Source organism: Echeneis naucrates, chromosome 20 (genome assembly GCF_900963305.1).
Source record: "Echeneis naucrates chromosome 20, fEcheNa1.1, whole genome shotgun sequence".
Taxonomy (NCBI): domain Eukaryota; kingdom Metazoa; phylum Chordata; class Actinopteri; order Carangiformes; family Echeneidae; genus Echeneis; species Echeneis naucrates.
The window spans coordinates 9922039-9949750 of NC_042530.1; the positions used below are offsets into that span (position 1 = coordinate 9922039).

The 27712-nt window shown below is 38.8% G+C and overlaps 1 protein-coding gene across 1 annotated transcript in view; it reads right to left on the bottom strand.

Annotated features, from left to right (window-relative positions):
- Nucleotides 1–27712, bottom strand: part of cntnap2a (contactin associated protein 2a) — a 285019-nt gene that overhangs the window by 23191 nt on the left and 234116 nt on the right. Inside the window, exons 16-20 of the mRNA XM_029528868.1 lie at nucleotides 27353–27509; nucleotides 25610–25737; nucleotides 13053–13223; nucleotides 6432–6650; nucleotides 944–1180 (exon numbers count right to left, since the gene is read on the bottom strand). Coding sequence (XP_029384728.1) covers nucleotides 944–1180; nucleotides 6432–6650; nucleotides 13053–13223; nucleotides 25610–25737; nucleotides 27353–27509 — 912 coding nt within the window. The remainder of the gene's footprint in view (nucleotides 1–943; nucleotides 1181–6431; nucleotides 6651–13052; nucleotides 13224–25609; nucleotides 25738–27352; nucleotides 27510–27712) is intronic.

The following is a 27712-nucleotide window of genomic DNA, read 5'->3' on the forward strand; positions in this document are numbered from 1 at the left end:
ATTCGGCTTTAGGAAACAAATTAATTCACGTGTCGGGGATCAACTCTGACTGGGAGCTAGCAGAAAGCCTCTGAGAGCAATGCTGCTCTCCTCCCCTGAGCTTTTTATCAAGACTTGTTTTGGGAAGTCGAACTTTAATAGTGTATCTAATGACTCCCTGTGAAACAAATATGATGTTTTAGCAATACGCAACAGTGCAGATGCTAAGTTAACGTGTGACATTTCTCACCTCTGAGCTTCAAAAATCTACCACTACCTTTTTGCTTTGCGAAGTGACGTGCATTTGGTTTTTTTAGTTTTATGTCTCAGCTCTGCATCTGCACGGTATTAGCATTCAGTGAATGCTATCTAAAGTCAGGGAGAATTGGTGGGAAAGCATAATACCATTCTCAATCGATGCCTTTTATCATAAGCCCAAACACTTTCAACAGGACAGCTCCAAACTGAATAGGAAGTGAGGCCAATCACAGAGCACAGCAAAAAGCACAGTGGGTTATCAGATATGAGGCTCGTTGAAATATGACGACTCCAGCAGTAACCCTGGTCATTGGCATTGAGAACTTAAGATAAAATGCTTTCACAAAGACGCCTGTTGAAGTTTCTTGAAAGGTGCTAGCTTAGTGATTATGACTCATTGTGTCAGCTCAAATTTCTGAGCTGGGTGGTAATTTTGAGGAAGGGAATGGAAAGAATATAAAGCATACCTGATTTGAATTATATATATATTAGATACCTTAGGGCTCTGTAAAAAATGGGAAAAAATAATTCTGATATAAAAAAAAGAAGACAATCTGAAAGCCCACAACAGGGGAGACCCACTTGTCTTGCATATGAGGTTTGGAAAACAGTGTGACAGTGTAACGCAATCTCAGCTGCATTTATAGTCCAATGATACACCTATTGAATTGGAGAGTGACATAATCTTACACAAAATGCCTCTTACCTCTGGTGCAGAATGGGCCATCATAGGCAGTGGAGTTGCAGTCACACAAGTAGCCATTGTACTTCTCCACACACTTCCCTCCATTTCGGCAATACATCCCATAACTGGTGCAGTGGCCTTGGCAACCCGGTTTGACCCCAGGCGTGACCTTGGCCCTCTCTTCCAGATCGAGTGTGATGCCGTTCATCCGTAGGGCTCGGATGCAGCCCAGGAAGCCCCTCTGTCCACCTGCAGCACCTGAGGAGCAGGACACAGAGCAGCAGGAGGAAACACACAACAGGGTGGGAGGTGCCATCAGTGAAGCACGGATATGCAGCATGGGTAAATAAGTGAAAAAGGAAAGAAAACAAATAAAGGGAGGGAAGTGAGGACAAATGAAAGTCAGAGTCACATAAGTCATTTTGAATGCAAGCGGCTCTTTTTTAATCTCTTTTGGAAACCTAACTCCTGGAGGAAGCACTGATGTCACGTTAATCGTTCCGGCTGTGACACCGCTCTTGAAACAACCTTCAACTCGTTTGATTTCTTCACTAATTAGAACAGCCTAATGAACACTGTGTCTTAATGAATATCTCACAAGCAAACACGAGCAATGGCTGCATGAGTGCATGTAAACTACATACAACAGACCTACACACATTTAAATGAGATCACACACAGCATACCTGATTTGAATTAGTCAATATGAGCATTAATGCTTAGCCTTAGGGTGTCGATAGCCATTCCTCTAAAGTGCTTCCATCGTCATTCTGGCCTGCCCCATTACAGTCTAACTACCCATTAACTTGGACAGAGTAGGGGTGTTAAATAGATTAATGTGCACCTAATTGACTATGGAAATAAACATACTCATAAACATAAACCCACAGGTACAGATTCAGACGTATGCAAGCACACCTACAGAGGATGGTTACACTGTCTGGAACACACTGCTATGAGTGTAGCTCGAGCAAACCATCACTAACAAGAGCCGAGGGGCATTTTAGTTATTAAACCTCTCAACTGCATCTTTTGGATAACAAAAAAACATCCATTCATGAAGACGTTAGAAGATTTGTGCTTACACTCCCTCACAGTCTCTCCCTTAGCAGCATTATTACACAGAAAGCTGCTATCTTCCCCACACCCACACACAATTACATTACTAAAACATGCACCCTCTCTCTAGCCAATATAGCCATTATTCACAGATCAAGATGCAGCAGGGTGTTCACGGGCTCTCTCCACTTTCCATTCCCACTAAGGATTTGACTTTTAGTAGACCTGTTAATTAATCTGTGTTCTCCCACTGATTGGCTGGAGGTTTCTGCCACCTGTTTATCCAGGTCTAAATCATCCTGATTGAACGGACAGCAGGCTGGAGGCCTGTGGAGACCAGGGCTGACACGTATCACGTACTCACGCACAAATGCATGCACACTTCAGTATGAATCATAAAGCAGGCAGAACCTGACTGAAGTCATTATAGGCTTAGTCACAAATTTGTACACATTCATTTTTGTGATCCGGTGGGTGATGCAAATAAATGAATATATTAATATAAATAACAATCACCTTGATACATCAGTTGATGTTGTTAATGATGTGATTCTAAGTCTAGTAAATTTGTCTAGTACATTTGATTTTTTTTTAGATATTTTACCCCACTCATTTGCAATTTTCACCAAGCCTTAAGTGTGCTGAGGACTTTCTAGCTTGGGAAAGGCCAGGAAAACACAAATCCTTCTGGTTAAAAATAATACTAATAATATCACTACAGTTTTAATAGAGCCTCTCTCCAAATCTTATATAAAGGCAGCTCTACTTGCTTGAGATTCTCAAAGATGTTTGACCTTTAATCTGAGAGTCCTGTTTGGATCTGCTTTTTCAATAGTGCTGAAGTTCAGGAGAATGGAAGGCAGCTTGAGATGAGGACCTGGAAGGCTGAGAATCTTCAATCAATAATGGTTTGCTAATGAGAAAATAGTTCACATTCATTGGGATATATGCAGTACACAGAGACACGCACACATACAGTACACACAATTTGCAACAGCCTAATTAAAAGAGAAGTCATAAAATTTGATCATCTGACCTTCACTTTGTCTGTGGTTTCTGCATCACTGATTAGTGATGGATGGCGTAATGAATAAACTCACAGAATGCATTTAGATACGCCATATAATTAAGGGGACAGACAATATATGCAAGTACACAAGTGTGCAGTTAGACTGCTCTTTTGAAAACCTGATCCAACCATGCAGACAAATTCCCCATTTACACCAAGAGGCTGCAGAGCTGCTGCACTGCTGTTCTTTCATTGCCATTGGATAAATGGGAAAATAGATTGGTTTTATGCCCTCTCTCTTTCTCTTTATACTTCAACACTGAAGAAATACAGAATACAGCATTTAACCACTCCATGTTTATTGGAGCTACCATTTATAATGACAGCTGACTCTAGAATAGTATTTTAATCCTAATTGTCATTTTGTAATTGTTTTTGTCTTCATGTGTTATATGAGCCAAAACAATAACCGGCAACTCCAGAACATGAATTCTTTCAAACCTTTTTATCATCTCCAGTGTGGATCTACAACTGAATTACACTTTTTGAACCTTAAATAAATCTTTGTTTTCTTATACGTGGTTCCTTATGGTTTGTTCTGAAAAAAAATTATTTGCCATTACTGAATCATCATGACATGTTGATCATTAAATGTTACCTACTGTCTTGACAGGTGAGCGATGCTGGTTTTCCTGTGATAGGGGGTGGCAGACATGCAATGACCAGCAACAAGCGAGATGCAGATCCATGAGGACAGGGGCAAGGAAAATAGCAGAAAAGAGTAGAAAGAAAAAAATCTGACCATGAGAACTGAGCAAAAACATGCAAAATTATAATAACTGCTAGTGAGCCTTAATCAAGAGGGAAATCAAAAGAACAGATGGTTACATTCAACAAATAAAACGTGGCAAGATTTATTGTAATGTGCATGTATGAAGTGAATTGAGAGCTAAAAGTTAACTGTGTGAAGTAAATGACAGCAGGCTGATGGTATAACATTTACTCTCGTGGCCATTAGAGCAAATGAGCCACCATGCAGTAAACACTAAAGCAATCAAATGCTTGATGAGGAGCATATTGATTGAGAAGGAGAGAAGGAGATGATACAGAGACAGATATGAGACCCAGTTAAGCAAATTAAAGCTCACTGTAGCAGGGGGAAACAATAATTCAGGATGGGAGTTCAACTCCATCCCAGACCACCCTCTTTGTGAAAACCACCAGACTGCTAATTTTATGCGCTTGCCCTATTTGTTGATGTAACAAGCTACCTCACCAGTTAATGTAGCCACAATGCTATTCTAGAGGGGAAATTATTCATATAATGAAGTGCAAACATTTGAGGGCGACTGTTCAAGTATAAACATATCCACCTTTTAAGTTGAAGGCAGTTATTTATTTCTGTGCATTTTCTTTCTCCCTCTTTCTAAGAATGTGGGTGAGGAAAAAAAAAAAAAAAAAAAAAAAAGCTTCTGTCTGGTAAAAACCCTTCAATGTCCAGATAATGAAATGAAATCAAACATTGTATCAGTTTCAGTGCTTAAAGGTACAGCTGGCAGTGTGTAGGTCAGACGCTGCTGTTCAATGAGGCAGCTGTCACACACAGGTGAGGTGTAAGTGGTAAGACCCAGGCAAGAGAGCCATGCCTGAGGACTGTCAACTCATTCTCACTTGTTGTATTATTGCTGGTCAGGTTGACAGTTCACAGAAGCACAACGACCCAGGCCACCCATTTAAAAAAATAATTTCTCAAAGCTAACCACTTTTCTTTATTATTTATATATCCTTCCTAGATCTATTACTTTTTATTTCTCGCTTAGACTGTTTTTTTTTCACCTCAATGACACATATCGCAATCAGAGACAGGATGTTCCATTACAGCGAAGAATTTGATAAAATCTTAATGCCTCCAGGTCTCTTTCTCATTCTCTCTCACTCCTTCTACTCTTTCTAAATCTCTCCATCAGACTCAAAACATTATATCTTTCCCTGGAGTCAGAGGCCACCTCTAAACCACTTCCCTTTAGTGGCTGTGTCACTTCCTGTGTGTCACACTGTAAATTCCCTGAGCAATGCAGTAATAAGGATTAACCAGGGATTAGAAATCAGATATGAGAAGGTGCTGTCACCTCTCTGGATGTTGTTACAAACAACTATTCCGCTGCTCTCTATCTATTATCCTGTATTACTTTTTTGTGTGTTCCAAGAATTGTACCACCCACAGGCCTCCTCTTCCCTTCATCCTTTGGCAGAGAAATCAGAAAACACACATGCAAATGAGATGATGGCCAAAGTACAATCTGGAAGCCTGGTCTGGTTTCCTTCCCTTTAAGATGCATAGTGACTAAAACTTTCTTGTCTCTCTCCATTCCAGCAAATTAAAGTGCAAACACACTGAGAGGCAAATTGGGACATGATAGGGTGAGAATGTTTCAGCAGCAGTTGATTCAGCAGAAGTGATGAGACGATGAAATTATAAGCAGGGATCAGGGGGTTAAGGCTATCACATCAGGATGCCTGATTGGAATTTGGAACAATCTCCTTTGGGCAGAACTTTTTTCATGAGATAGTAGGAACTCTGTGATCCGCCTCAGCACTTTTCCTTGTATCCACAAATCCCTAAAACTATTTTAGTGTCAGAGTTTGGTTTAGGGAGTATTGACAGTTCAGCACAAAAGGTAGAACGAGACGTAGAACCGAAAGAACAGGAAGAAAACTGTCCATTTGAACTCTTGATGAGCTTGACCGATATTTTGTTTTGAATAGTAGACCAAACCATTAAGAACAAACTAAAGCCCTGTAGCAAAGTGTAAGCATAAACTGTGGGATAATACGGGCTTGATCTGCCTAACATTTTGAGCAGAATGTCTTTGTGTGAATGTAAGAAAGGCAGGGGATTGATATTGCTTTATGCTATAATAGATTCTTAATTCAAAGTCATATAAATGCAGAGTGAAAGCATTAAAATAACAAAGAAATGACCTCTAAAAGTGAAATAAGTTGGAGACACACAGCCTCAAAGCCAACAGAGGTTGTAGTGTAATATGTGAAATGTAAAATGTGAAATGGCTGCATGTGTCTGTGTGCAGAGACACTGGATTAACATTAACGTAATTAGCAGCAGCTGTGGCTAAGCTGGACTGAATACAGTGAATTCAGCTTTAACTCATGAACCACTCATACATCCTCACAGTGGAAGTCCATGTCTGAGGGTAGTGTTACTGAAAATACAGAGAGCAGAGAGAGTTCTTGTGATCAACAGTTCATTCCAAATTACAATTACAAGGAATGACGTGTACCAACGGCTTTCGACACATCAACATTAGGAATTATGGTGTCTTTATCTCTGAGTGTTGTTCAAAATTCGATCAAATGTGTGAATCATTTTTACGCTGGAGAGATTTTGTTTGGATTGTTTTGGAGTGAATGTGAGTGGCTTACCCACGTAGAGCTGGCTAAACAGCTCCAGCCGTGTGTGTCCCTGTGCAGGAGCTAGCTGAGATGCTCGATACGTCTGATCCAACTGGAGGACAGCCTCTTTCACGTTTCGCTCAGCCATCACACGGTGCCATTGGTCATCATTGAGGGGCATGTCTGAATGCACAGTTAACTCCACAGGTCCGTTTCCAACATCGAAGGAGAAGGAGACAACTTTTGGAGCTGCGGAAGGACAGTAAAGGAGAGAAGCTTAGAGAAGAACCTTTAAAAACCGCACAATACAAACAACTCTCCAAATCCCATAATTCCCTGGTCTGTCATAGTCCAAACTGCAGGTAAATACGCGTTCAATTTCTAATCTAATGGCTCATTTGTTTCAAGGCCATTCATTTGGTTTGTATAGATTTCAGCTTTGCTGTAATACATGACTACTCACAGCTTTGGACAGGACTAAACTCACAGTCAGTCGATACATGCCAGGAACTGTTGACTTTGCATGACATGAAGTTGCATCGTGACAGTCTCTATGTATCTTTAGTTGTTTTAGAAGTTAGAGGTTTCCAAGGTTTTGTTTGAGGAAGAAAAACCAAGGAAAGCAGAGAGGAAAATGAAATGAGTTGAAAATAGATTGTTTAAATTATCAGGAAAACGGAGGAAAAGCAGACAGATGAGGAAAGAGGGCTCGATGGCCTTGTTTTTTCTGCATTATTAATCTTCATTATGCTAAAATAAGTGGATTTGAATGAGTATGCTGTTGAAGCATTACAAAGCCATAAAATTTATTGTTGCTAATTCAGTGGCCTGATATTACTGCAAACCAACAGGGGGCACTGTTATACTGTTGCACCTTTCAACTATGACAGGTCAAATATTCATTCATATTACTGAAATTGATGTTATGGCAGAAAAGACAAAAAAGAGACGCTGAGTGTGTGTGTGTGCGTGTGTAAGTGTATTGATACTGAAGTGCATTACAGTGGTATTGTCAAGTAAATAATGTGTACTAGGCCAGAAATTTTACTCGGAACTCTCCTAACCACAGAGCCTTCTAGCAGCGACAAAGCCTGAGTATTACAGCCAGACCTCTGCCCTCAGCAGCAGTCACACAGTCATATGACTTCTGAAGTTTCTCACATGAAGGCTGCCAGTAGCTAGATGCTTACCATTTTAGTCCTTCTCAGCAAAATTTAGAAGAGAACAACTATCAAAGAGATCAGATATAGTATAAAGTATATCTGAAGGCCTACAAGGCCCTGCAGATAATAATCAATTGTATGACTGAATGAATAATGAATATGATTTATAGATTAGTGGCAGGTTCTATGTCTGCGTGCTCATTGTGTTTTGATGGGAGATGCTCAGTGAGTGCTTGCCTCTGCAAAATGTTTCTGACCGATGAAGCTAATTAAGCAACAATGATGCAACAATGAGGGAGTTATTCTTGCTGCCAGAAAGGCAATTTGCAGTTGTCAAATTAAAACGCAATATGACTGCTTCCTTAATGTTTGGTACTACTGTGAGACTGCGTATAAAGGCAATATATTCTGGGTGGTGCCATATGGTGGTTATTGGCACCAGTGTGCTGTAGTCATACAGATGATATATAACCAGTTCTTAGCTCTATATGTTACTGCGTCATTATGGTTTCATTAGGCTCAAATATTAGAGTGGATAAATTTATGTATCTGTCAATAGGGAAATGCTCTTTCTGCTTTTAGTGTTCCAATCAATATGCTTTTCCTTCTTTTCCCATTACTTTCATCTAATTATCTTCTTTCACACCACCAATTATTCTTTTTTCTTGGCGCCATTACAAGACACACAGTTCCTGTTTCTTTATTACCTTTCCTGTTTATTCTTCATCCTTATTATCATTTTCTGTTTGTTCTTTTGTTTGCTGGTTCTTTAATTTCTCTCCTTTTATCTACCCCCACCATCCCTCGTGTCAACCTGACTTCCATGTTTGTCCCTTTTTTCATACTTTTATTTTTCACTGTTTGTTCATTTGTTTTTTCATTTAGCGCTTGCTTTCTTCTGTCTGACACTTTACCCTCCCTCCCTCCCCTCCATCATTGATTCCTTCTCCACTCTCTTCCTTGGTTCCTTTCTTGAAGACAGTATCATTTTCTATATGATGCAAAGACACACGAAATCGTCTCAGGAAACGCCCGCCTAGCTGTGCTGAGAGCATTAGTCTAACCTATAATATGAATATGAAGAAGTGCAACATTCAACTACCCACAGCAAAAAAGTCAAACAGACAAACAGATTCATGAACACAGAGAGACACACAGTATAAGCCCTCTGACAGTATTTAGCACACTGAATAAATGATGACTGTGTACACAGAGCAGGTCTGCAAAGCAAAGAGCAACATCAGTTATTTTAAATGCTGAAAGAAAAAAAAAAAACATAGTAGCATTTCTATTGTTTTTTTCTATTGGGGTATTCTGATATATTACAAAAGTAGATGGCATGTGAGTGTGTGTGTGATTATTTTTGCGCTGTTATAGCAGAATTGCAAAACAGCACAGATGCCTTACAGCTTCTTTATACTCTGTCCACATCTAAGACTGAAAACTTAAGTGCCCAGAGAGCACAGAGGCCATCTTGTGTATTTGCATAGCTGTGTGTTGAGATAAATCTCAGAGCTGCAAAACCTTCATGATACTTCAGTTCACACCCTCCAGACCTACAATTAACTGCAAGTCCCAAAAAGCACCACCAGCAGAGCAGAGCAGGCTGCTCATCACTGAAGTCAGTTCACCTGTGAGGAAAGCGGTTCTTACTCTACATTGGCAATGGACTCTGACACATCTCAATAGACGAAGAAGGCAATATTCAATTTGAGGATCCTCCCAAAGACGTCTCTGGTATTATTAAAAGACACTGACTTGGCATCTGATGTTGATGTATGTTCTTGTATCAGAGTCAGGCATGTAAGCAGTTTGGGTTTTGTTTGTAATGTGGAGGTCTTTCAAGTTACATTAAAAGAGTTATTTAGGTAAAATATTTTAACTATAAAAATGTGAAAATAGGAAAATGGTAAAGTTAAAACAATTAAATAGATATAAGGGTTCAAACTGTTTTAAAAAGTTATTCATTGATTTCTATTTTTTATTTTGACAGATGCACCCTAGAAAGTGTTCCACTGAGGAAATTGGTTTTTCATAATTTGCACAGCACCTAAATTGTCTCTCTTATCTTTATAAGTTTTAAACCTGGTGAACTCCACTCAACTATTCACCAAACAAGAGAATTAAAATAAATGTTGAGTTTGAACTTAGTTGTCCTGGCATCCTTCAGGGTTTCTGGAGCCAGGCCATTTCAAGCTGGGCAGTAGTTGAAAGGAAAAAGCTAATAACTTGACACTGTGATGGATGTCAGTGTAAACTTGTGGCTGAATGTACAGTATTTGTATGCATTTGTGTGTTTCTATACTAGCATGTTAGCTCAGAAGAAAACCCAGTAGGGCTTTTGATTTGATTTGTTTTTCTATGAATGTTTTATTATAATCAAATTCCAAAATATGCGTCAGATCAAAACAACCAATTGTAGTAATAAGTAAGTAGTAGTAGTAATAAATAGTGTAAGAGATTCTGTACATGTTGGTGGGAAAGATCATTGCTTGTGTATGTATGCATACAGTACATGTTGTTAATCTATTTCCAGATAACTGTCATTGCATTATCCCTTCAGTGCCTTTTCTGTTATACTTGCTAATTTAGACTGTTTTGTCTCATGTAATGTGTTAGCTTTCTGTGTTGTTTTTTTTTAAATGTCAGGGCTAGCTGGGATAGTCCAGTCCCTTGAGGGAGGGAAACTCTATTAAAAAGCCAGTGATTATTAGGAGCAACACAGAAAACCTGCTGCTGTTGATGCTGAAGCAAGATTTTAATTGTCTGAAGAGCAAAACATCTCTCTATGTCAAAAAGGCCCTTCAAAAAAAAAAACAAAAAAAAAACAACAACAAAAACAGACAAACAAAAAAAAAAAATACAGAAACAAACAAACAAAAACAACATCAACAAAGAAAACAAAACAAAACAATTTACGAGTTTACCAGCAAAGAACTTACAGTCCTAACACCACAGATAGAGGGCGATAAACACGGGGCAAACAGCATTGTGGGTGACCAGAAGGACCCCTTCACTCTGTCATTTGTTTAAATGAGAGTGTTCGCCTCTATTCACTAAAAACAGATCTAAATTCTCATTTGTACCGCAAGCCATTAAGCTTTTAAACTAAATAATGCACCTTGGTCACGTTACTGTCTAGCTTAGGCAGCTTTAGGGGTCTTGGTAAGGTTTCATATAGAGCACCTGCCTGCTGCCAGGTGTGAAGTACAGATGCTTTACATTGAAGGTCTGAAGCTTGTCTAGTGTTCTTTCTTTGAGATGCCACGTGTTAATGCTGAAAACCATTTTCCCCAGGGGGACAAATAAAGTGCGACCACTGCTACTAAACCTATGGCAATCTTTTGCAAAAGGATCTGAATAAAAACTTATTTGTGGCCTGCTTTTCTTCTTAGTTGATAACGAGATACTGTTTTTACAAGCCAGATATCCGGAATTTTTAAAAAGCAAGAACTGCTAAAGTTCTGATTTAAACTTTCTGTCTGTCAGGTCTTCACGTAAAAGAGCAATAATACAGTTTTATAAACCAAGGTCTTCATGGTGAAAGTACATTTCTCAGTTGGATACCAGAGTGAAAATGTTTATAACCTTTGGGGATGAATATCACTGAAAGTGCAGGTTCTTAAGGACTCAAAACATGGCAAACACTTTCCACTGATCCCCAGGAGTAAAGCATTTCTGTATTTTTGGACCTTTCTATCTGTCCTAAATCCTTTTACCAGCCCAGTTCACATGGCTCTGAGTACACCTTTAATGATGCCTTGCAAATGCATCCATACGTACTTGTGTCCATTAAGATTCAAAGAGGAACAGTATTTAATAGATGACTTAGATTTTTCTGAAGTCACAGTGACGTGTGTTTTGTACAAAGTCCCGTGTGTGTCTGTGAGCGTGTGTTTATGTGATTTGAGCTCCTGTGATGGCACAGCTATGCTATTCTGGTTTAATGCTAGTCATTTCATGCCCTGACTGGATTGCAGCAGATACAGTTTTTGCACCAGCAATAGGACAGAGATTATGTGTGTGTGTTAATGTGTATGAGTGTGCATGAGTGTGTGCAAGTCATTTTGTGATTGTGTGTCTAAATGTGTGCTGTGGGGCAAAATGCAAGATGATAGCAAGGGAGAGGAGAGAGGAAATCAATGTGAGGGCATTTAGAAAGCATCCAGACACACACACACACACACACACTATGCCTATCTCCTCTAGCCTGCTGTGCCGCTGTGACCGACTAGATACCTACTTTATCTTTGTGTATGCTTTTTGTGCACATTTGCAACATTGTTGTTTTTCACAAGAAGTATATGTACATTTTAAGGTGTGCATCTGCCTTACTCTGAAAACCTTATTTAATCCTCTGAGAAACTGAAAAAAGCAAAGTCAGCAACATACCACATACCATTGTGGCACTATTACAGCCTTAAAAGCAGTTTGGCCTGAAAATCATCTGTCTACTTTATGTTATGTGTTCTGTGGTATTTTGGTGTAAAATGGCAGGTGATAGGAGTAAGAAAGGGTCAGGTAGCACCTTTGACCTTTCACCAGATTTTAACATTCTCCACTGGTTGGATGTTAATTTGGACTGAACATGATCATCACAGAAAGCTGCTGTGTGACATGTTGACCAGAAGTCGCCACTTTCTCCACTTTGCTGAACAAAAAAAAAAAACCAACCTTCATGTATGAAATTGTACAGTCAAATCATATATACTAAAATGTGATTTAATTCAGAATGTTTGTGTTTTACTCAGTTGATAAGATTGCTGAATGTAGTGAATATTTTATCATAGCATGGAGTAATAAAAGTCAAATGTTTTTGTCAATAAAATACAGATTTCTGTTGAAAAATCTTAATTAACCTTTAACATTAGTGTACAACTAAATACAAAGTTTGTTTATTTTGCTACTTACATCTATAATAGTACGTGGTGACAATTTATACATTTCACCGTGTAGATAAACTTTTAAGAACATGAAATATTTGAATTTGCAAACATAATTTATTTTATCTTTTTAAAGAGTGAGATGAAGACAGAGAGACAGAGAAGGCAAGACAGAAAGTGTGAGCGAGAGGTTGTGTGTATGTGTGTGTGTGTGTGTGTGTGTGTGTGTGTATGTATGTGTGTGTGTGTGTACGAGAGAGAAAGAATGAAAGCTTGTGCTTTGTCATTCCTGAAAATTTGTGATTTGGTTAAAGAGAGGTTCATAATGGACATAATTATGGTACACAACAATTACCTTAAATAAATAATTGCTCTCTCTTGCAATCATACAAAGTGCGCCACAATCAGGACAGCAAATGGCTGTTACTGGCGCATCAGTATCCAGCTGTGTGCCTATGTGAGTCTGTGAGTAGATTGGGGTCTGGCTGCACCTAGCGTTAGACTGACTGGTGGGTTGACTCAATTAAAAATCCAGGGTGAGAAAAAGAACAAGAGACACAAACACAACATGAAATGTCATTAAGAATTATTCAGGTGCGTCTTACATTTAAGCTCCAAGCGAATGAAGTCTGTGTTTCCCAGGTTTTCCAAAAATACACCATAAGGTGCGCTGGTCTTAAAATAGAAGGAGATGTCGGCACTGGTCTCACCCTGAAAGGTGGCAAAGTGCAGGTAGGATGATGGGGTGGTGAACGATGCAGCATTCCAGTAGTCATCTATAAAAAACAAACAAACGACACAAAGAAAAACACATACCACTGAATAACAACTTTGAACAAACCAAATTTCCACCGTGGGAAACACTAACCCATTCAAAGATAAGCTGCAGAGTGAATTCATTGTAGAGATGGTTTCATTTCAAATAGCCATGCACCCATTTTCACCGTTTTCCAAACAGCAATCAATCTATTCTGGATGAAATACTTTTATCGCACACTGATTGATTAAGTAGGTTTATCTTATATATGTCCTCAGTAAAAATTATTTCATCGCAAAATGAAATTTTATGCAGAGGCTTTAATGTCGTCTCCAATTCCCTGCAACTTCCATAATATTCAATAAAAAAAGTTTGTTGTGTCTGAATAACAGGGACCATTTTTGTCTTCTAAATGAAAACCTGAGAGGAGGGCAGAAGAACATCGAATGAAAAATTCGAAAAAGTTTTCTTGTGAGTTTTGAATGAAGTGAAACCAGAGACAGCCAATGAAGACAAAGCAGCAGCATGCTAAACAGCTGCTGATGAATTATTAGACTGCGGTTGATGAAGCGATTTCTCTGTTGTCTTCACTCCCTTTGCCATGTCTGTGTATCACTCCTATTACTCAAGGAAGATGGAGAGCAGGGGGGAAGAAGAGAAGTAGTGGCAGGGGGAAAGAGAGAGGAGACGAGAGTGTGGAGAGGACGGCTGATGAGAGAAAACAGAAAGAGAGGAAAGAGGCCAGGCATGGGTGAAATGACTGAAGGAGTGATGAAAATGAGAATAAGGTAATATAGATGACAGATGACAGGAGGAGAAGGACGAGCTGGGACCTTATGGAGGACATGAGGAAGAGGAGAGTGAAGGCTGAAATGGTTTCAGTTCTGAGAGACAACCAAAATTATATCTTGTGATGTTTTGTATGGCTCCTTATTCTGTGCAGTCCAAAAATCAAAGATTTTAAATCTTCACAATAGCAGAAAACAAAAAAATTCTCATAATTGAGAGTCTGGAGGATGTGTCATCTTCTGTCATATTAATGTTCATCCCAAGAAAAAAATAATGATTCATTTTCTGTCAAACAGCTTAACAGATATTTGACTTATTTCAGCACCATGTTGCGTGTGAGTACATATTACTGCGTGTGTACAAAAGCGTTTACTCGTATGTGTTTCTGTGAGTGTATGCATCCAAGTGCAGGGATGTAATAGTGTCCATGCATCTCTCTGTTTGTGCGTGTCTCATGGTTCAGTGCGATAAGCATTCCCCAGTGACATGGCTGAGCTCCTTCCATCTCCTCCTTTTCTCACACCCTGAAGCCAAGGGCAAGGGTAGACAGGCACTCACACACACACACACACACACACACACACACACACACACGCACACACACACGCACACAAAACCACTTAAAGAAGCTGTCTTTGTTTGTTTTGTATTTTTGAAGTTGGACTGGAGCTCACTTCTCTAAGGACTGTGTCTATGTGCACTGACCAAAATATGGTTCATTCAGGACTTTATATTTTATTTTCAGTCATTCATTGCAATATATTTACTAACTCATTGCCGCTAACTGTTTCTTGGTGCATGTGCAATGGCTTTTTGGTCAGTTCTCTTGGGTGTACTGTGTAAATATTATGTACCCTCATAAATTATTAATTAATTAATTCAGTCATTCATCTTTAATCGCTTATCTATTTCCTGGTCGCGGGAGGCACTGGAGCCAATCCCAGCTCACACTGGGTGAGAGCAGGGTACACCCTGGACAGGTCACCAGTCCACACACAGAGACAGACAGAGACCAACAACCACTCACACACAGATCTACGGAAAACTTAGAGTCACCAGATGTCTTTGGACGGTGGGAGGAAACCCGAGTACCCGGGTTAGGGTACTCCGGGTACCAGTAGCAGTACTAGAACATGCAAATTCTGCACAGAAAGGGGCAACAGCACTAACCAATTAATACCTTTATAAAATCTTTCCTATGCCACCGTGCTGCCTCCTCATAGTTTATGTATGTAAAAATAAATAAATAAATAAATAAATAAATAAAATCAATAAATGCATGGATGACATGAAAAACTGTTGTATAATGTGATATCTATTTTTATGCACTGAATGTAACCTTAAGAGCTTCAAGCAAAAGAGTAAAAACAAGGTTGACATGACATAGAAAGAAAGAAGGACACAAGGATATAGAAGTATAGCTTGGGGGCACATCATGCTACAGAAGTAGGAAGAGGCAACAAGAGAGAAATCAAAGGTTATAGACAATAGAGCTCCAAAGGGATCCATGGTGTTAGAAGCAAAGGATAACAAAAATAAGGGGGTTGACAGAAATTGAGTGCTGGAGAGAAAATATTGTCATGGAAGCCAAATCATAAACCACTGATTGCCCTTCTGCCAGATTCACAGATGCAACTGGTTGGCGAAGGTCTGTGGAACATTTATCACTCCCATATTGAAATATTTATCAAATAAATGTTTTGAAAAACTGTTCCAGCACATTAATATCTCATTACATGACAAATATTACTGTAAACAATAATGCCTAATAACTTGATGTATGAGGCAAGGCAAATTAGGACAGAAACGTCAATTAATTTGACATGAACAAACAACTGGCACACAAGAAGAAGGAACTGTATAAATCATCACAACTTCCAACTCGTCATATATGAATCTGGACCCCTTGGTGTCACTTTTCAACACAATGGATTGATAGAGGTGCCACAGATGTTAACAGCAGTGGAGTGACCAGGGTGAGGTTAGTGTTGGGGGTTCCTTGGTCAGAGTTAGGGGATGCTTGTGGCGTGGCTTAGCACAGAAAAGGAAAAAAAAAAAGGTTTACTGTGACTCCACAGCCATAACGCGCTCTCGCTCTGCATGTGCCATCACTGCACTGTTGTGGTCTGCTTCACACATGAGCTCACAAAAGAGGTCTACTAGACTTTTCTGTAGGTTGAAAAATGCTACAGTGCTTTTAAAAGTGATGCCAAACCGTCCTGACCAATTGTCCATATGTAACTATGAGCTGCCCTCACCTCTTTTGTATATTTAAGCATGTTTTTCTTTATCCATTCATAAGGAGAATATTCTTAGTATAATAAAGCCTCTTTGGATTAATATCAATGGTTTGTCAAATTGAATCTCATAAGGTTTTCCTCAGAAGTATTTTTCTCTGTCTAATTTGTTCCATGCTGAAATGCAAAAGTATTTCAGATCTAGTTTATCTTGTGTGTGGCCTCTCGTGCTGAGCTGCTCAACAGCTCTGTTTACATGGCTAAGATAATGGCATATTGGTATTCTTTCAAGGCCTGGACATCATTTTTTGCACTCTCCGGAGTATTCTCCTTCTTGGTGGTGACCTTTAATACTTTCTATTTCCATGTACTTCTTTAAGACAATACATGCAGTGGCTGCAGGAAACATTGGCCTGCCCACTTCACTTTTGCAGTAGTGACACACGTTGGTTGACTTTTAAGTTAAAATGATTGTAGAACTGTTGGACATAAACAACATCCATTTAGTGAAAATATTCAAAGCCCTGAGGGTAATATGTAATTATAGACTTTCTACCTTTATGGCACTATCAGGTCCAGGTATCAGTTTGGGAAGGATTGTAATTTATGGCACAACACATGAGCACCTCCTACTAAAACTATAATGGTAAACATGGTTAATTTGTGTACACACACACGTCTGTGTGTGTGGACACATTTTGCACATACTAGGATACTGCTGTTCAAATTTAACTGAAGGTACTACTGTGTACAACTGCACAGACAAGACACAGTGTCTTGTTTAAGTGGACTGGACTGGATTACAGTCATTTCCAAAAATGACTGAAAGCTTGGACAGCACCAAAAGAAGTAAATCAATAGGTTGTAGCAAACATTGCAACAGTAACCCCACAGCAAGCTCAACATTATAGTTTGTACTCCCTGTGATCCATCAATTAACATAATGGTACATTCAGTTCGATATATTACTGATAGCAGCTGCTGTCCTCTGGATTAGACCGCAGCTGTGTTCTCAGAAAAAAGATCAATGCCACTGAACTTTTGAGGCTGACATGATGTTAGGTACAGTTTGAGGTGAAGTTTGGGTCTGGAAGCCAACTATATGAGTCATTTGTCTATGGTTGACCAGATGGGTTATTTGCCAGCGCCAGCAGATGGTAAGGATGACTGACTGCACTGTCTCTGGTCATTAAAATGGACATTTTCAGCCACACACAAGGCCTTGTTTTACTCCATTTGTGGGGACTAGAAATAGTGTAGCCCCTAAGCATCACAACTCTCATTTGAATCCTGAAAACAAGTTTTAATCCTAAAGCTGTCATTTATGCACATGGGGAACACACAGACCCCGTAAGCATATTGGGCTTCAATATTAGGGTCACATTAATAAAGGAAAGCAAACTCACAAAAGAACCCCACATACACAGAGATTCATTTACACTATTTGCTGCAAGCAGAACGCATTACACCTCTTCTGCCACAGTAGCATATATTACTTTCTTTATCTTACCTTGACACACAGCTTGAGGTGTACTGCCTCAGTAAAATAGTGACATTTTACTTTTATTTCAGTTTTCAGGAGCAAACACATGCTATGCCATCTAATTTAAAATTTTCAGCGGCAACTTATTCTGCTACATACCTCAGGTGCAAAGGTGTTTTTCACTGAAGGACTAAGAATAGCTTCATCCAACAGAAATCTGAGCAGTAATTGTCCTGAAAGACAATGCTTCTGACACATCGTCCCTCAGGGCATGGTTCAGATATTGTTCAAAACACTTGAACCCATATACTTCGTTCTCCAACATCACACATATTTCTTTCTAGCTAATTTTTAACATTGAACCATTAAAACTCAGAGCTATATGGAGTTGGAAACTTATTACTAGTGCAATCTAATTCAAAAATCCTTCCTTCACGAAGTTATCATGTTCAGTGTTTTAGAGCAAGACAAATGAAGACAAAACCAAAAGGCATCTTTTTATAGACCCAACAGAATAAGGTAAAACTCATTAGATCCTAAATGTTAAAATGGCATCACTGATAAACACATTATCTTTGTATATAAACAGTAACAAACATGCAAAGCAACTGATTTGTTTGTAACTATCACAGGTGACCCTTGGAAGGTTTAATTTGTGGTTAGTTGTGAGGCCTACCCAAACATGTCTCAGAGCAGATGCATTACAGCACAAGAATAGAATATATGCTGCCATTTATTTTCATTCCCTTTTATTAAAATGTCAAAAACCTTTTAACATCTAAAAATGAAACTAATTCCTCTCTCTGTGTCTGTGATTGAATAGAGTGCCATTAAAGTAGCCATTGAAATGGGCTTCATTAATGCAAGTTCACATGCACACACAAGCAGCTGCACTCGTACCTGTTCTAGCACCCACCAGAGGAAGAGACAGCGATACACATACAAGAACAGGCACATTTGCATTCACAGAGACACATAAGTACCTTCTTAATAAAACTTTCCCCGACTGATAAAGATATTATTCATCACCCATTATATATATATATATATATATAATTGCTTTCACTGAGACAGAGCTCCAAACCAAGTATGAGATGCATCAATCATACACGGGTACCTATTCATGTGTGAAATTTTTAATATATGCTTAATATGCCTTAATGGGCAAATTTATAATGTATGCTCCATGTTTCGGTGTCTTGGCCTGCAATATGGCTAACATACCTCAAAGTCATCTTTATTTTAAGCTCGTTTGTTAAGTTGGTCAGTCAATATAAAGGAGTCCCATACACACTCAGTCTCACAAAGTGGATAATTGAGTAAGACAAGGAGAATATGGCTCCTTCCAATGACAGAAGGATCCATCTTTAGTAATTGTGCCTGCCATACTGCGACATGATAGAGCCACACACACAAACAGATGTGATGTCATGGGTCATTAAATTACATTAAAAATGGTTTGCTTGTATGTTGGCAGCTCCATGATGAAGGGACGTTAGTGAGAGTGGCACCAGATTGTTGATGAAGGGAGCGTGGGGAGTGTGACACCAGTAAGGAAAAAGGGGAAGGGTTTCTGTCATGTAATGCACTTACTGCCTGACCAGACGAATGAGTGGACAGACTGTGGAGGAAAGCATAGTGCATGAAAGATGTACAAATATTCCTTTGTAGATTTAAATCCAGTAATGTCTCGCTTTCAAATATGCAGTACATTGCAGTCCACTGAGATTACATAGATCCACTCTATTATTCCCCTTAATATGAAAAATGAGTAGTCAATAGATAATATTTCAATATTATCATCATAATGATCATCGCCATCTTGGACAAAGATGAAATCTTTGTTTGCATTCCGTTTCCTCAGGATATTACTTTAAACCTCTCTGGTACTTTGTATCGTCACAGAGCAGATACTGACATAACTTCTTCTCTATGTTTTAATTTTTTAAGATTATGAGAAATATAGAGAGGCAGGGAAAATACCAGGAGACAAAACCATTTAAATGTGGAATTTCGACTGTTCGGTTGTGAATCATGATGCATCAATTTTTTTTAAGTATTTTTAATCGGCTAGACAAACCTGGAAAGCAACTACAGCCAAAAATTAGCTGTGGCTACAATCTGGCATGGTTACATATCAATGTTCATCAATGGGCAAAAAAAAAAAAAAATAAATAATTTACTTGATTTATTTTTTCTATTTGCTACTTTAAAATATAGAATCTGTTTGTAAGGATCCATAAAAAAATAAAAATCTGAGATTGCTTTCATTATCTTTTATTAGTAACAACAACCTTACGATTTTGTCTACTGGAGGGTTACGCTTGCTGACATAGTTCCCAGGTCCCTTTTCCCTTAAACTTCATAAAAACCAAAATGTTTCCAACTACCAGAACTAGTCACATTGTATTCATGTTGGTTGCTCACATTTAGCCGGGTAGCCTAAGAGCGTAAACACAATGCACGTGCTTTATGTCTGTAATGTTTCTGAATCCAATTGGTACAGCCCTGAGATTCATCTCACAAAGTTCTTATGGGTGAAAACTGAGTTTTAAAATTCTGATGATTGATTTTTTCTGCATTGAGAAATAATCTTTCAAGAGAGAATTGCGATGCATCTGAGAATTGACCCCCCCCACTCCTACAGCAGACAGAAGTTCAGTAACCTAGATGGGCTGATCAAGGGGAGCATATGATGAAATTTCATCTTTTTTGGAGCATGGAGCTGCACTGTTATATATCCTGACATGTCAGTGTTAGTTTTTTTGATGTGTATATGCTGTCAAGGCACTAGCCTTTAATCTAGCCCCTGCAGCTATTGAATGGCTCCTTGTAAATTTAATCATTAGGATAAAGTTTCCATTAACCATTTGAATATAATGCTTTTACCAGATAGCCCACTCCAATTCCAAATGAGAAATATTTAATTTAGCCAAATATAAGAGATGCATCTGCAATGTGATGTAGTTAATCCATGCCAACCTGACAGAAAGATGATACACACTGCAGGACTGACACAGTGCAGATAGACTTAGGAGGAGTGAATAGACCACGAGTTGTGTGGAAGGAGAGGAGGTTAATATGACAGAGCTACAGAATCTGTGTGTCTTCCAGATGACCCAATGTCCCACAGAGAGCAAGTCTGCCAACAATGATTAGAAGAATAGACAGGAAAAGAAAAGGCAATGATTAAACTGTGTCTGTGTCTGTATGTGTGTGTATTTTGTGGTATCTGATGGTTGTTGTTAGCCTGAGAAACCACCAAAACTACAGGGACAAAAGGAAAAAGAATAGAAGGATCTGAAGATGATTGTTGAATGGAAAGTCTCTGAGAAGCATTCAGCATCTACTTTGCACACCGTTTTTATCTAACCACACATGCATATGTTAGTGCAAAGTCTTTTGCCTACCCACACAATGCACACATGTAAAAGTACACAAAAACATGCGCAGTCACTTCGCAGAACACTCCAGATAAAGAAACAGTTTTTCTGGATACTCGCCAAAATGTGAACATTCAAAATGTGTTATTTTCACACAGGCCTCAAGTGCAACTTCAGAATAACAATGTGCTCCATTGTACTCTGCTATGCATGAAGTGTTTCTCTTGTTCTCTCTCACGATAGCTTTTAATTAAGACCCCATCCAAACTACCAACAGAACATTCTGATAGTCAAAAGAGGTTTTCTACTTTCTAAAAATTTTAGCTCACAATGTCTGACAGTATAGCCTAAAACATCCCAATGATGGTTCCACTGTGCTTTTCTTCCACATGTGGAGACTGAACATAATTAAGACTGAAGATAATTAAGATTAATTAAGTAATCTCTTTTCTTCCAGCCTGGATTTAGACCTTTGAATATAGGCTAACATCCAATTCCACATGTTTAAGAAAATTAAAACTCAGAAGAAACACAAATCAGTCCAATTATCTGACCATGCAGAATTCCATTATACACACCATTAAAGTTGTCAAGGTTCCACAGTACATCAGTCGATCATGCATTTTTGAATAAAGTCTGAGATGAATTGGTGCAGAAGTGGGGACACGAACAAAGTGACACCATTTTGTGTGTATTTCAGCCTGATTGAAATGAAAATGTTTTAACAGGTAGATAACATCAGTCTTCTGTTTTTCTGCCATGCAGCTGTCACTTAAAATGACCAATAGTAATTTTAAATGTGAGTGTATAAACGTAGCCAGCTATCATTCTAAGATGGCTCTCACTTCGCTCTGCGGTATTAACAAAATCTTTTCAGTTTCCACCTATTACATTTCCAAATACATCAACAGTAATGGAAACCACTGACATTTGCTTGAGCTTTATGAGTAATTTTCACACAGTACAGAAAATGCATTATGAAAGGTTGAGTCAAGTAGACTGTAGGGAGATTAAAGAGAAGCAGGAGCCCCACGACTTTTAGTAGGGCAGAGGGCACTCTGTAAAAACCCTGAAAAGATGTCCTACATTGTCTTACTGACTTTCAGACAGGAGGATTTATCTTTGGGACCAGGTGCCTCTTATGTAGAGAGGGTCATGAGTCAAAAGCTTTGTTTTCTTATGTTCCTGACTGGCATGGCTATTGTAGGTTATTAAGAATGGGATATTCTCACTTCTAATTTATTACATTTTAAATGAATTGTATAAACACTGCAGTCTACTTTAAGGCTGCCTCCCTGCATAGGTGACTTTATGAACAAATTACTTCTGTTTACAAAATATATAAGAGAATGTGATTTATTTGAGCTCTTGTGTTGCATTGTCCATAAAATACCACCTGCTTTAGTAATGTGTTGGCATTTCAGAAACTATAGAATTGTTCAACAGACTTCATAGAGCAATCAGCTGTATCATAAACAATATCCTTGGAGTGGGCTATTTATCCCCAACAAATAAAAAAAAAAAAGTCTTCACTGCACTGAATGCAAAACTTTTTCCTGCATAATTCTGCTGATTGTTTTTTTTTTTTAGCTGAGTCAGACTCTATCACAAATCCCAATATTTTAATAATTTAAATAAATAAATTCTCCAAATTGTGACAGAGGACACAGCTGTAAAGGGATGGCTTCTGTTGAGCCACAATCACATAGCAGGGAGATTTTTAGAAAAAAATATGTCTAATTTTATCCGTTCGATACATTAAATTAAACTAAATGATCCTTTGTATACATCTTAGGCATTTGGTTAGTTCAACCAGCCCTGCCTCCCATTTTGCCCTAATGATGGTAGTTGTAATTCCGGTTATACTATACTTTGCTATCCTCCATGCAGACGAGAAATTGGAAATTGAATTCTTTTTTCAGACTAAGCCAGATGTTTAAGACAGATGTGGCCCCACATTCTCAAAGTGAGGAAAGTATGATCTCACTTTAGTGCTAACCAAGAGAAATTGGAAGAAATTCAGGTGTAGGAAAGCATATTTTTCATGGTGCTGCTGAATGGATACAAATGCCCTTTCCAGATATAGATCGCCACCATTAGCGACAGTACTCCCATCTCCATTCATGCAAGAAATGTACCATGCGAATTGAAAGAAGCAAATAAGGGAGTGGGGAATATGGGTAGTAAGATGGACAATGCCCTGTCCTGTCTTGTAATTTGTTTCCAAATGCTTATGGTATTAGAAATGATTGTGTGGTTACTGTAGACTATTTTGCTCAGTGGCAAAGGCTACAAAATGATTGCTCCGGCAGAAAAAGGTAAACAGCCCTCTATCTCCTCTATCTGTATTATGGAGTTCAAATACATTGGTGGAAACACAGAAGACCAATTGACCCGGTTCATTCTGGACCATCTACAATGGTGTCATTGTGCATAGCAGAAGGTCATCAGGGAAGTGAAGGATTAGAGATAACCGTGGCCTGGACCAAGTTGCGGATGGAGGACAGAGGTTGATAGAGGTCAATTTTGGTGTTGCATAGAAAAAGGTTGGCAAGAGTTGGATGCAACGTGGAATTTCTTTTAATTAGCCTGCTATTAATCCCCCAGTTCATCTTCAACCGCTTATCAGTTTCTGGGTCATGGGGGTGCTGCAGCCTATCCCAGCTCACACCCAGCGGGGTTGGGGTTAGGGTTAGAGCGGGTACACCCTGGACAGGTCACCAGTCCATCAGAGGCCAACAGACAGACAGACAGAGACGGACAACCCCTCACACTCACAGTCAGACCTATGGACAGTTTAGAGTCACCAATTAGCCTAAAAATGATGTCTTTGGATGGTGGGTGGAAACCGGAAACCACACAGACACTGGGAGAACATAAAAACTCTGCACAGAAAGGCCTCAGGCCGGGAACCAAATCCACAACCTAATTGTTGTGGGCCAACAGTACTAACCACTATGCCAACAAAACAAACAAACCAAAAATATATATATATATATTTTTAATCACATTCAGTTCAGAAAGTAAGACACTATTTTGCCTCCTGATTTTGCTGGAAATGAAGTTCTAGATCACAGTACAAATACAAGCTATCACAAGGCAAGTCTTATTTGCTCTTTGCTGAAGTTTAACTTCCTCCAGCAGAGGAAATGGTAGCTTACTAAGGTACGGTGTTAAAGTAGCTTCCCCATCACTGGACATGTACCTCTCAAAAGTATTTTAAAACTGTGCAGAAATACCATTAACTGCATTTTCTGGGATTTCTTATAACTGATCAAATTAAAAAAGTCCTGCCTTTTCTCCCCACAACTGGTGAAAAGCTATACACATTGTCATCTGGGGAATTTTAATGAGTACTATTGAAAAAGAGCCAGAGGTGCTCTCTTGATTCAACCTTTGATGAGCCCTTCACAAAGGTTATGCAGTTATGCCTCTACAACAAGCTGAAAATTATTTTGGAAATGAAACCCATCCTCTCTGCATCTGACTTGGAGAAAATCATTAACAGACATATTTTCAGCTCTCCCGCCTCACTGAAAGGTCCTTTTCACACCTGCAGCTAATCTGTAATACTCAAACCAGTTTTCCATCTCCTGTGAAGGCTCCCCGTAAAGTTTGAACTTCTTTGTAAGATCGTATTTTAAAGCACAGTGTGATTTGGATCCTTTGTGCATTACTGACCTTTTAATTTCCTTTGAATCTGAGAACATCTTGATATGCATGTGTAGAACCGTGCTGTCTGTTCCACACTCCAGACCATTAGGGTCCCAAAATTGTGGATGGTCTTGAATGAACTGCCTGACTTAATTTATGTTAGTATCTGATTAGTTCATTAATTAGTTACTTAATTAGTCATAATGTGTATAACATTTTTATCTAATGTCATCACAAAATGAAAGCACATATACTTGATGTATGTCACTTACAGTAAAGGGCAATAATAATTATCTTCAGTATCACTGAATCTACAGATTATTTTCTTAATTCACAGACGAAGCATTTGTTTCAAAAAATGTACTGAAATCATGAAGGATTTAATTGAGTACACTAATATTTTTTAGTTTAATAAACAAAAACCAGTTTTATCTTGAAATCATCACATTGGAGAAGGTGGATCTATTTGCTATATTATGTATCCTGTGAGGGTCACTCACTGGAGACAGTCCTGGCTGACAATGGACAAATGAGGGATACACCCTGGACAGGTTGTCAGTTGATCACAGGGTCAGTATAAATAGAGAAAAAATACATACAAAGTCACACATGAAGGCAATTTTGACTTGCCAATTTAACCGCATGTGTTCAAACTGTAGCAGGCAGCTGGAGGGCCTGGAAACAGTGTAAACTGAATCAGGATCATACCCAGAACATATTTTCTGTGAGAACAGGTACATCCTAAGTTTAGATGTTGATGTGGTTACATTAGATTTGTCAAGCCGCCCATTAATGAGATGAATATAAAGAGCTGCAGCATCATAGTGTAGTATGAATGTATTCATGACACATCACTCACTATCTCCCTGGCAGCGGAGTGGTCCAACAGTCAGCTTGGCCAAAGAACCCGGTCTGTTAGTGTCACCCACAGCAATCTGGCTGACTGGCAGGTGCTCTTTATACACCAAGAGACCAGAATCTTCTCTCCTGTAAGAAGGATAGAGAGAAACATGCAAACACACAATAAAAAACAAGTGAAACCATATTTCTCCAGTGCTGTTCTATGGATACAGGACATCTTGGAGGGGCTGTGGGCTGAGTCCTTCATCTGGCTAAAATATATAATAGTTTTGATTGCTTTGTTCACACAAGAAAAACACTGATGCATATATAAAGAAGATATAACAGAATTGACAGGCAAATACTACTACTGACAATAGCAGGACAGATAAAAATAGAAATATTAAACAGTTAAATCACAGCCTCACAATGGTAATGAGTTTGAGTTTGACATACTTAAATTATTCAGAGAACTATTTCATTTTCATTAATTGTCATTGAATAAAGTTTAAATGTATTTATGTGAAACAGTAAAAGAACTCATTCGTGACTGTGTGTGCACATCAGCAAGCATGTTTTCAAGCAATGTGTATCATGTATATGATTTTGTGTGCTGCCAACAGCAAGGGTAATGAGTGGAAATTGAGTTTTAGAAGTAATATGTCAAAACTTGCTCAGCCAGACAATGAAACATTAATAAATTCAATATTAATGGTAAGAACCGAATACACTAGAATTTATTTGTAATCTCATCAGTTTTAGAAATGAAGCAGGAGACATGAAAGCAAATGAAATATCTCCTTCTTGCTAACACACAGTAATTATTCACATACAGTTTGTGTACACATATGCACACACCCACAATGATGCAGTTGCTTTAATGAGAATATCCATCAGCTAGCTAAAAGAGCTGTGAAACAAATTGTCGGTTCTGGGGCATACTTCCCCCTTAAGTAAACGCATTATTCATGGTGACATTCATCACTCAGCCCCCTCAGCCTTTAAAGTTAGACACCTCATCATACTGTCCAGCTCAGGCAGATTCTGAGCATGTCCATCAAGTAACACATTAGCGTTAGCAGATGTGACCATTTCCATGTCAATTGCCATGAATCACTTTTAAGTTCAACTGATATAGCAAAACAATCATCTTGCTTTTAGGCAAGATGTTCTGATGTGTAGGCCCGAGTGGACGTTGCTATAACATGCAACAAGAGCTAATATATAACTTTCTCTACACATTTAGCTTAATATATAAAAACCTTCAAAACTGAGATAGGCGATATGAAAGCCTGATTTAGGCATGACTGATCACTTTCAAAAGAGAAAAGGTTTTGAAAAACAAGACTACATAGTGTGTTTGACAAGACTGCTATATATTGGATATGATGGTTGTCCCATACACTTTCATCAATAAATGGAAGAAAACAGTCAATGGTAATAGCAAAGACTTATTATGGTAGAATTTTTGCAGGAGAGACGAGACCATTTTTGAGCATGATTTTTAAAAAGGCAAGATGGATATAGCTGATCACTCAATGGAGCATTAAGTCAAATGTACAGCAGACCGACATGAATGAATTGGTTTGGACTTAGCTTTATGAATTGCTGTGTAACTTGCTATGCTCCGTGGCAGTGGGTGGCCTTGCTGTGACTGAAAACCTCTTACTACTAGCTGTTTGCGGAAACTCTGAGAAAGCAAATCAATATATTACAAGTTGTTTATGCTTCTGCTGAATGTGTACATGATGGATGTACTTACAATTGTGTGAGGTCAGCGTCACAGTTGCAGTCGTATTTAGGGTCAGTGCAGTTTCTGTCGATGCCACAGGCACATTTCTGGATACCAGGTCCCGAGCCGCCCCAGTAGAAGTGTTTCTCACTGCCGCGGCCCACCCACCACGTGTAGGGGGTCCCATCTGGGAACCAAACACAGACACACACAAAAAGAAAAAGAAATCAATGTTGCTTTCAAGAAAGACCCTTCTGGTTTTTGGTGAACTGTAATGCTCACTATGTTCCCCTGAGAAAAATACAGTACACACAAAAAGAAAACTTTTGCGAAGGATTGAAAGTTCTGCTGCTGAACAGTTCAAGCTCTTTCCCATTACAAGTGATTAAT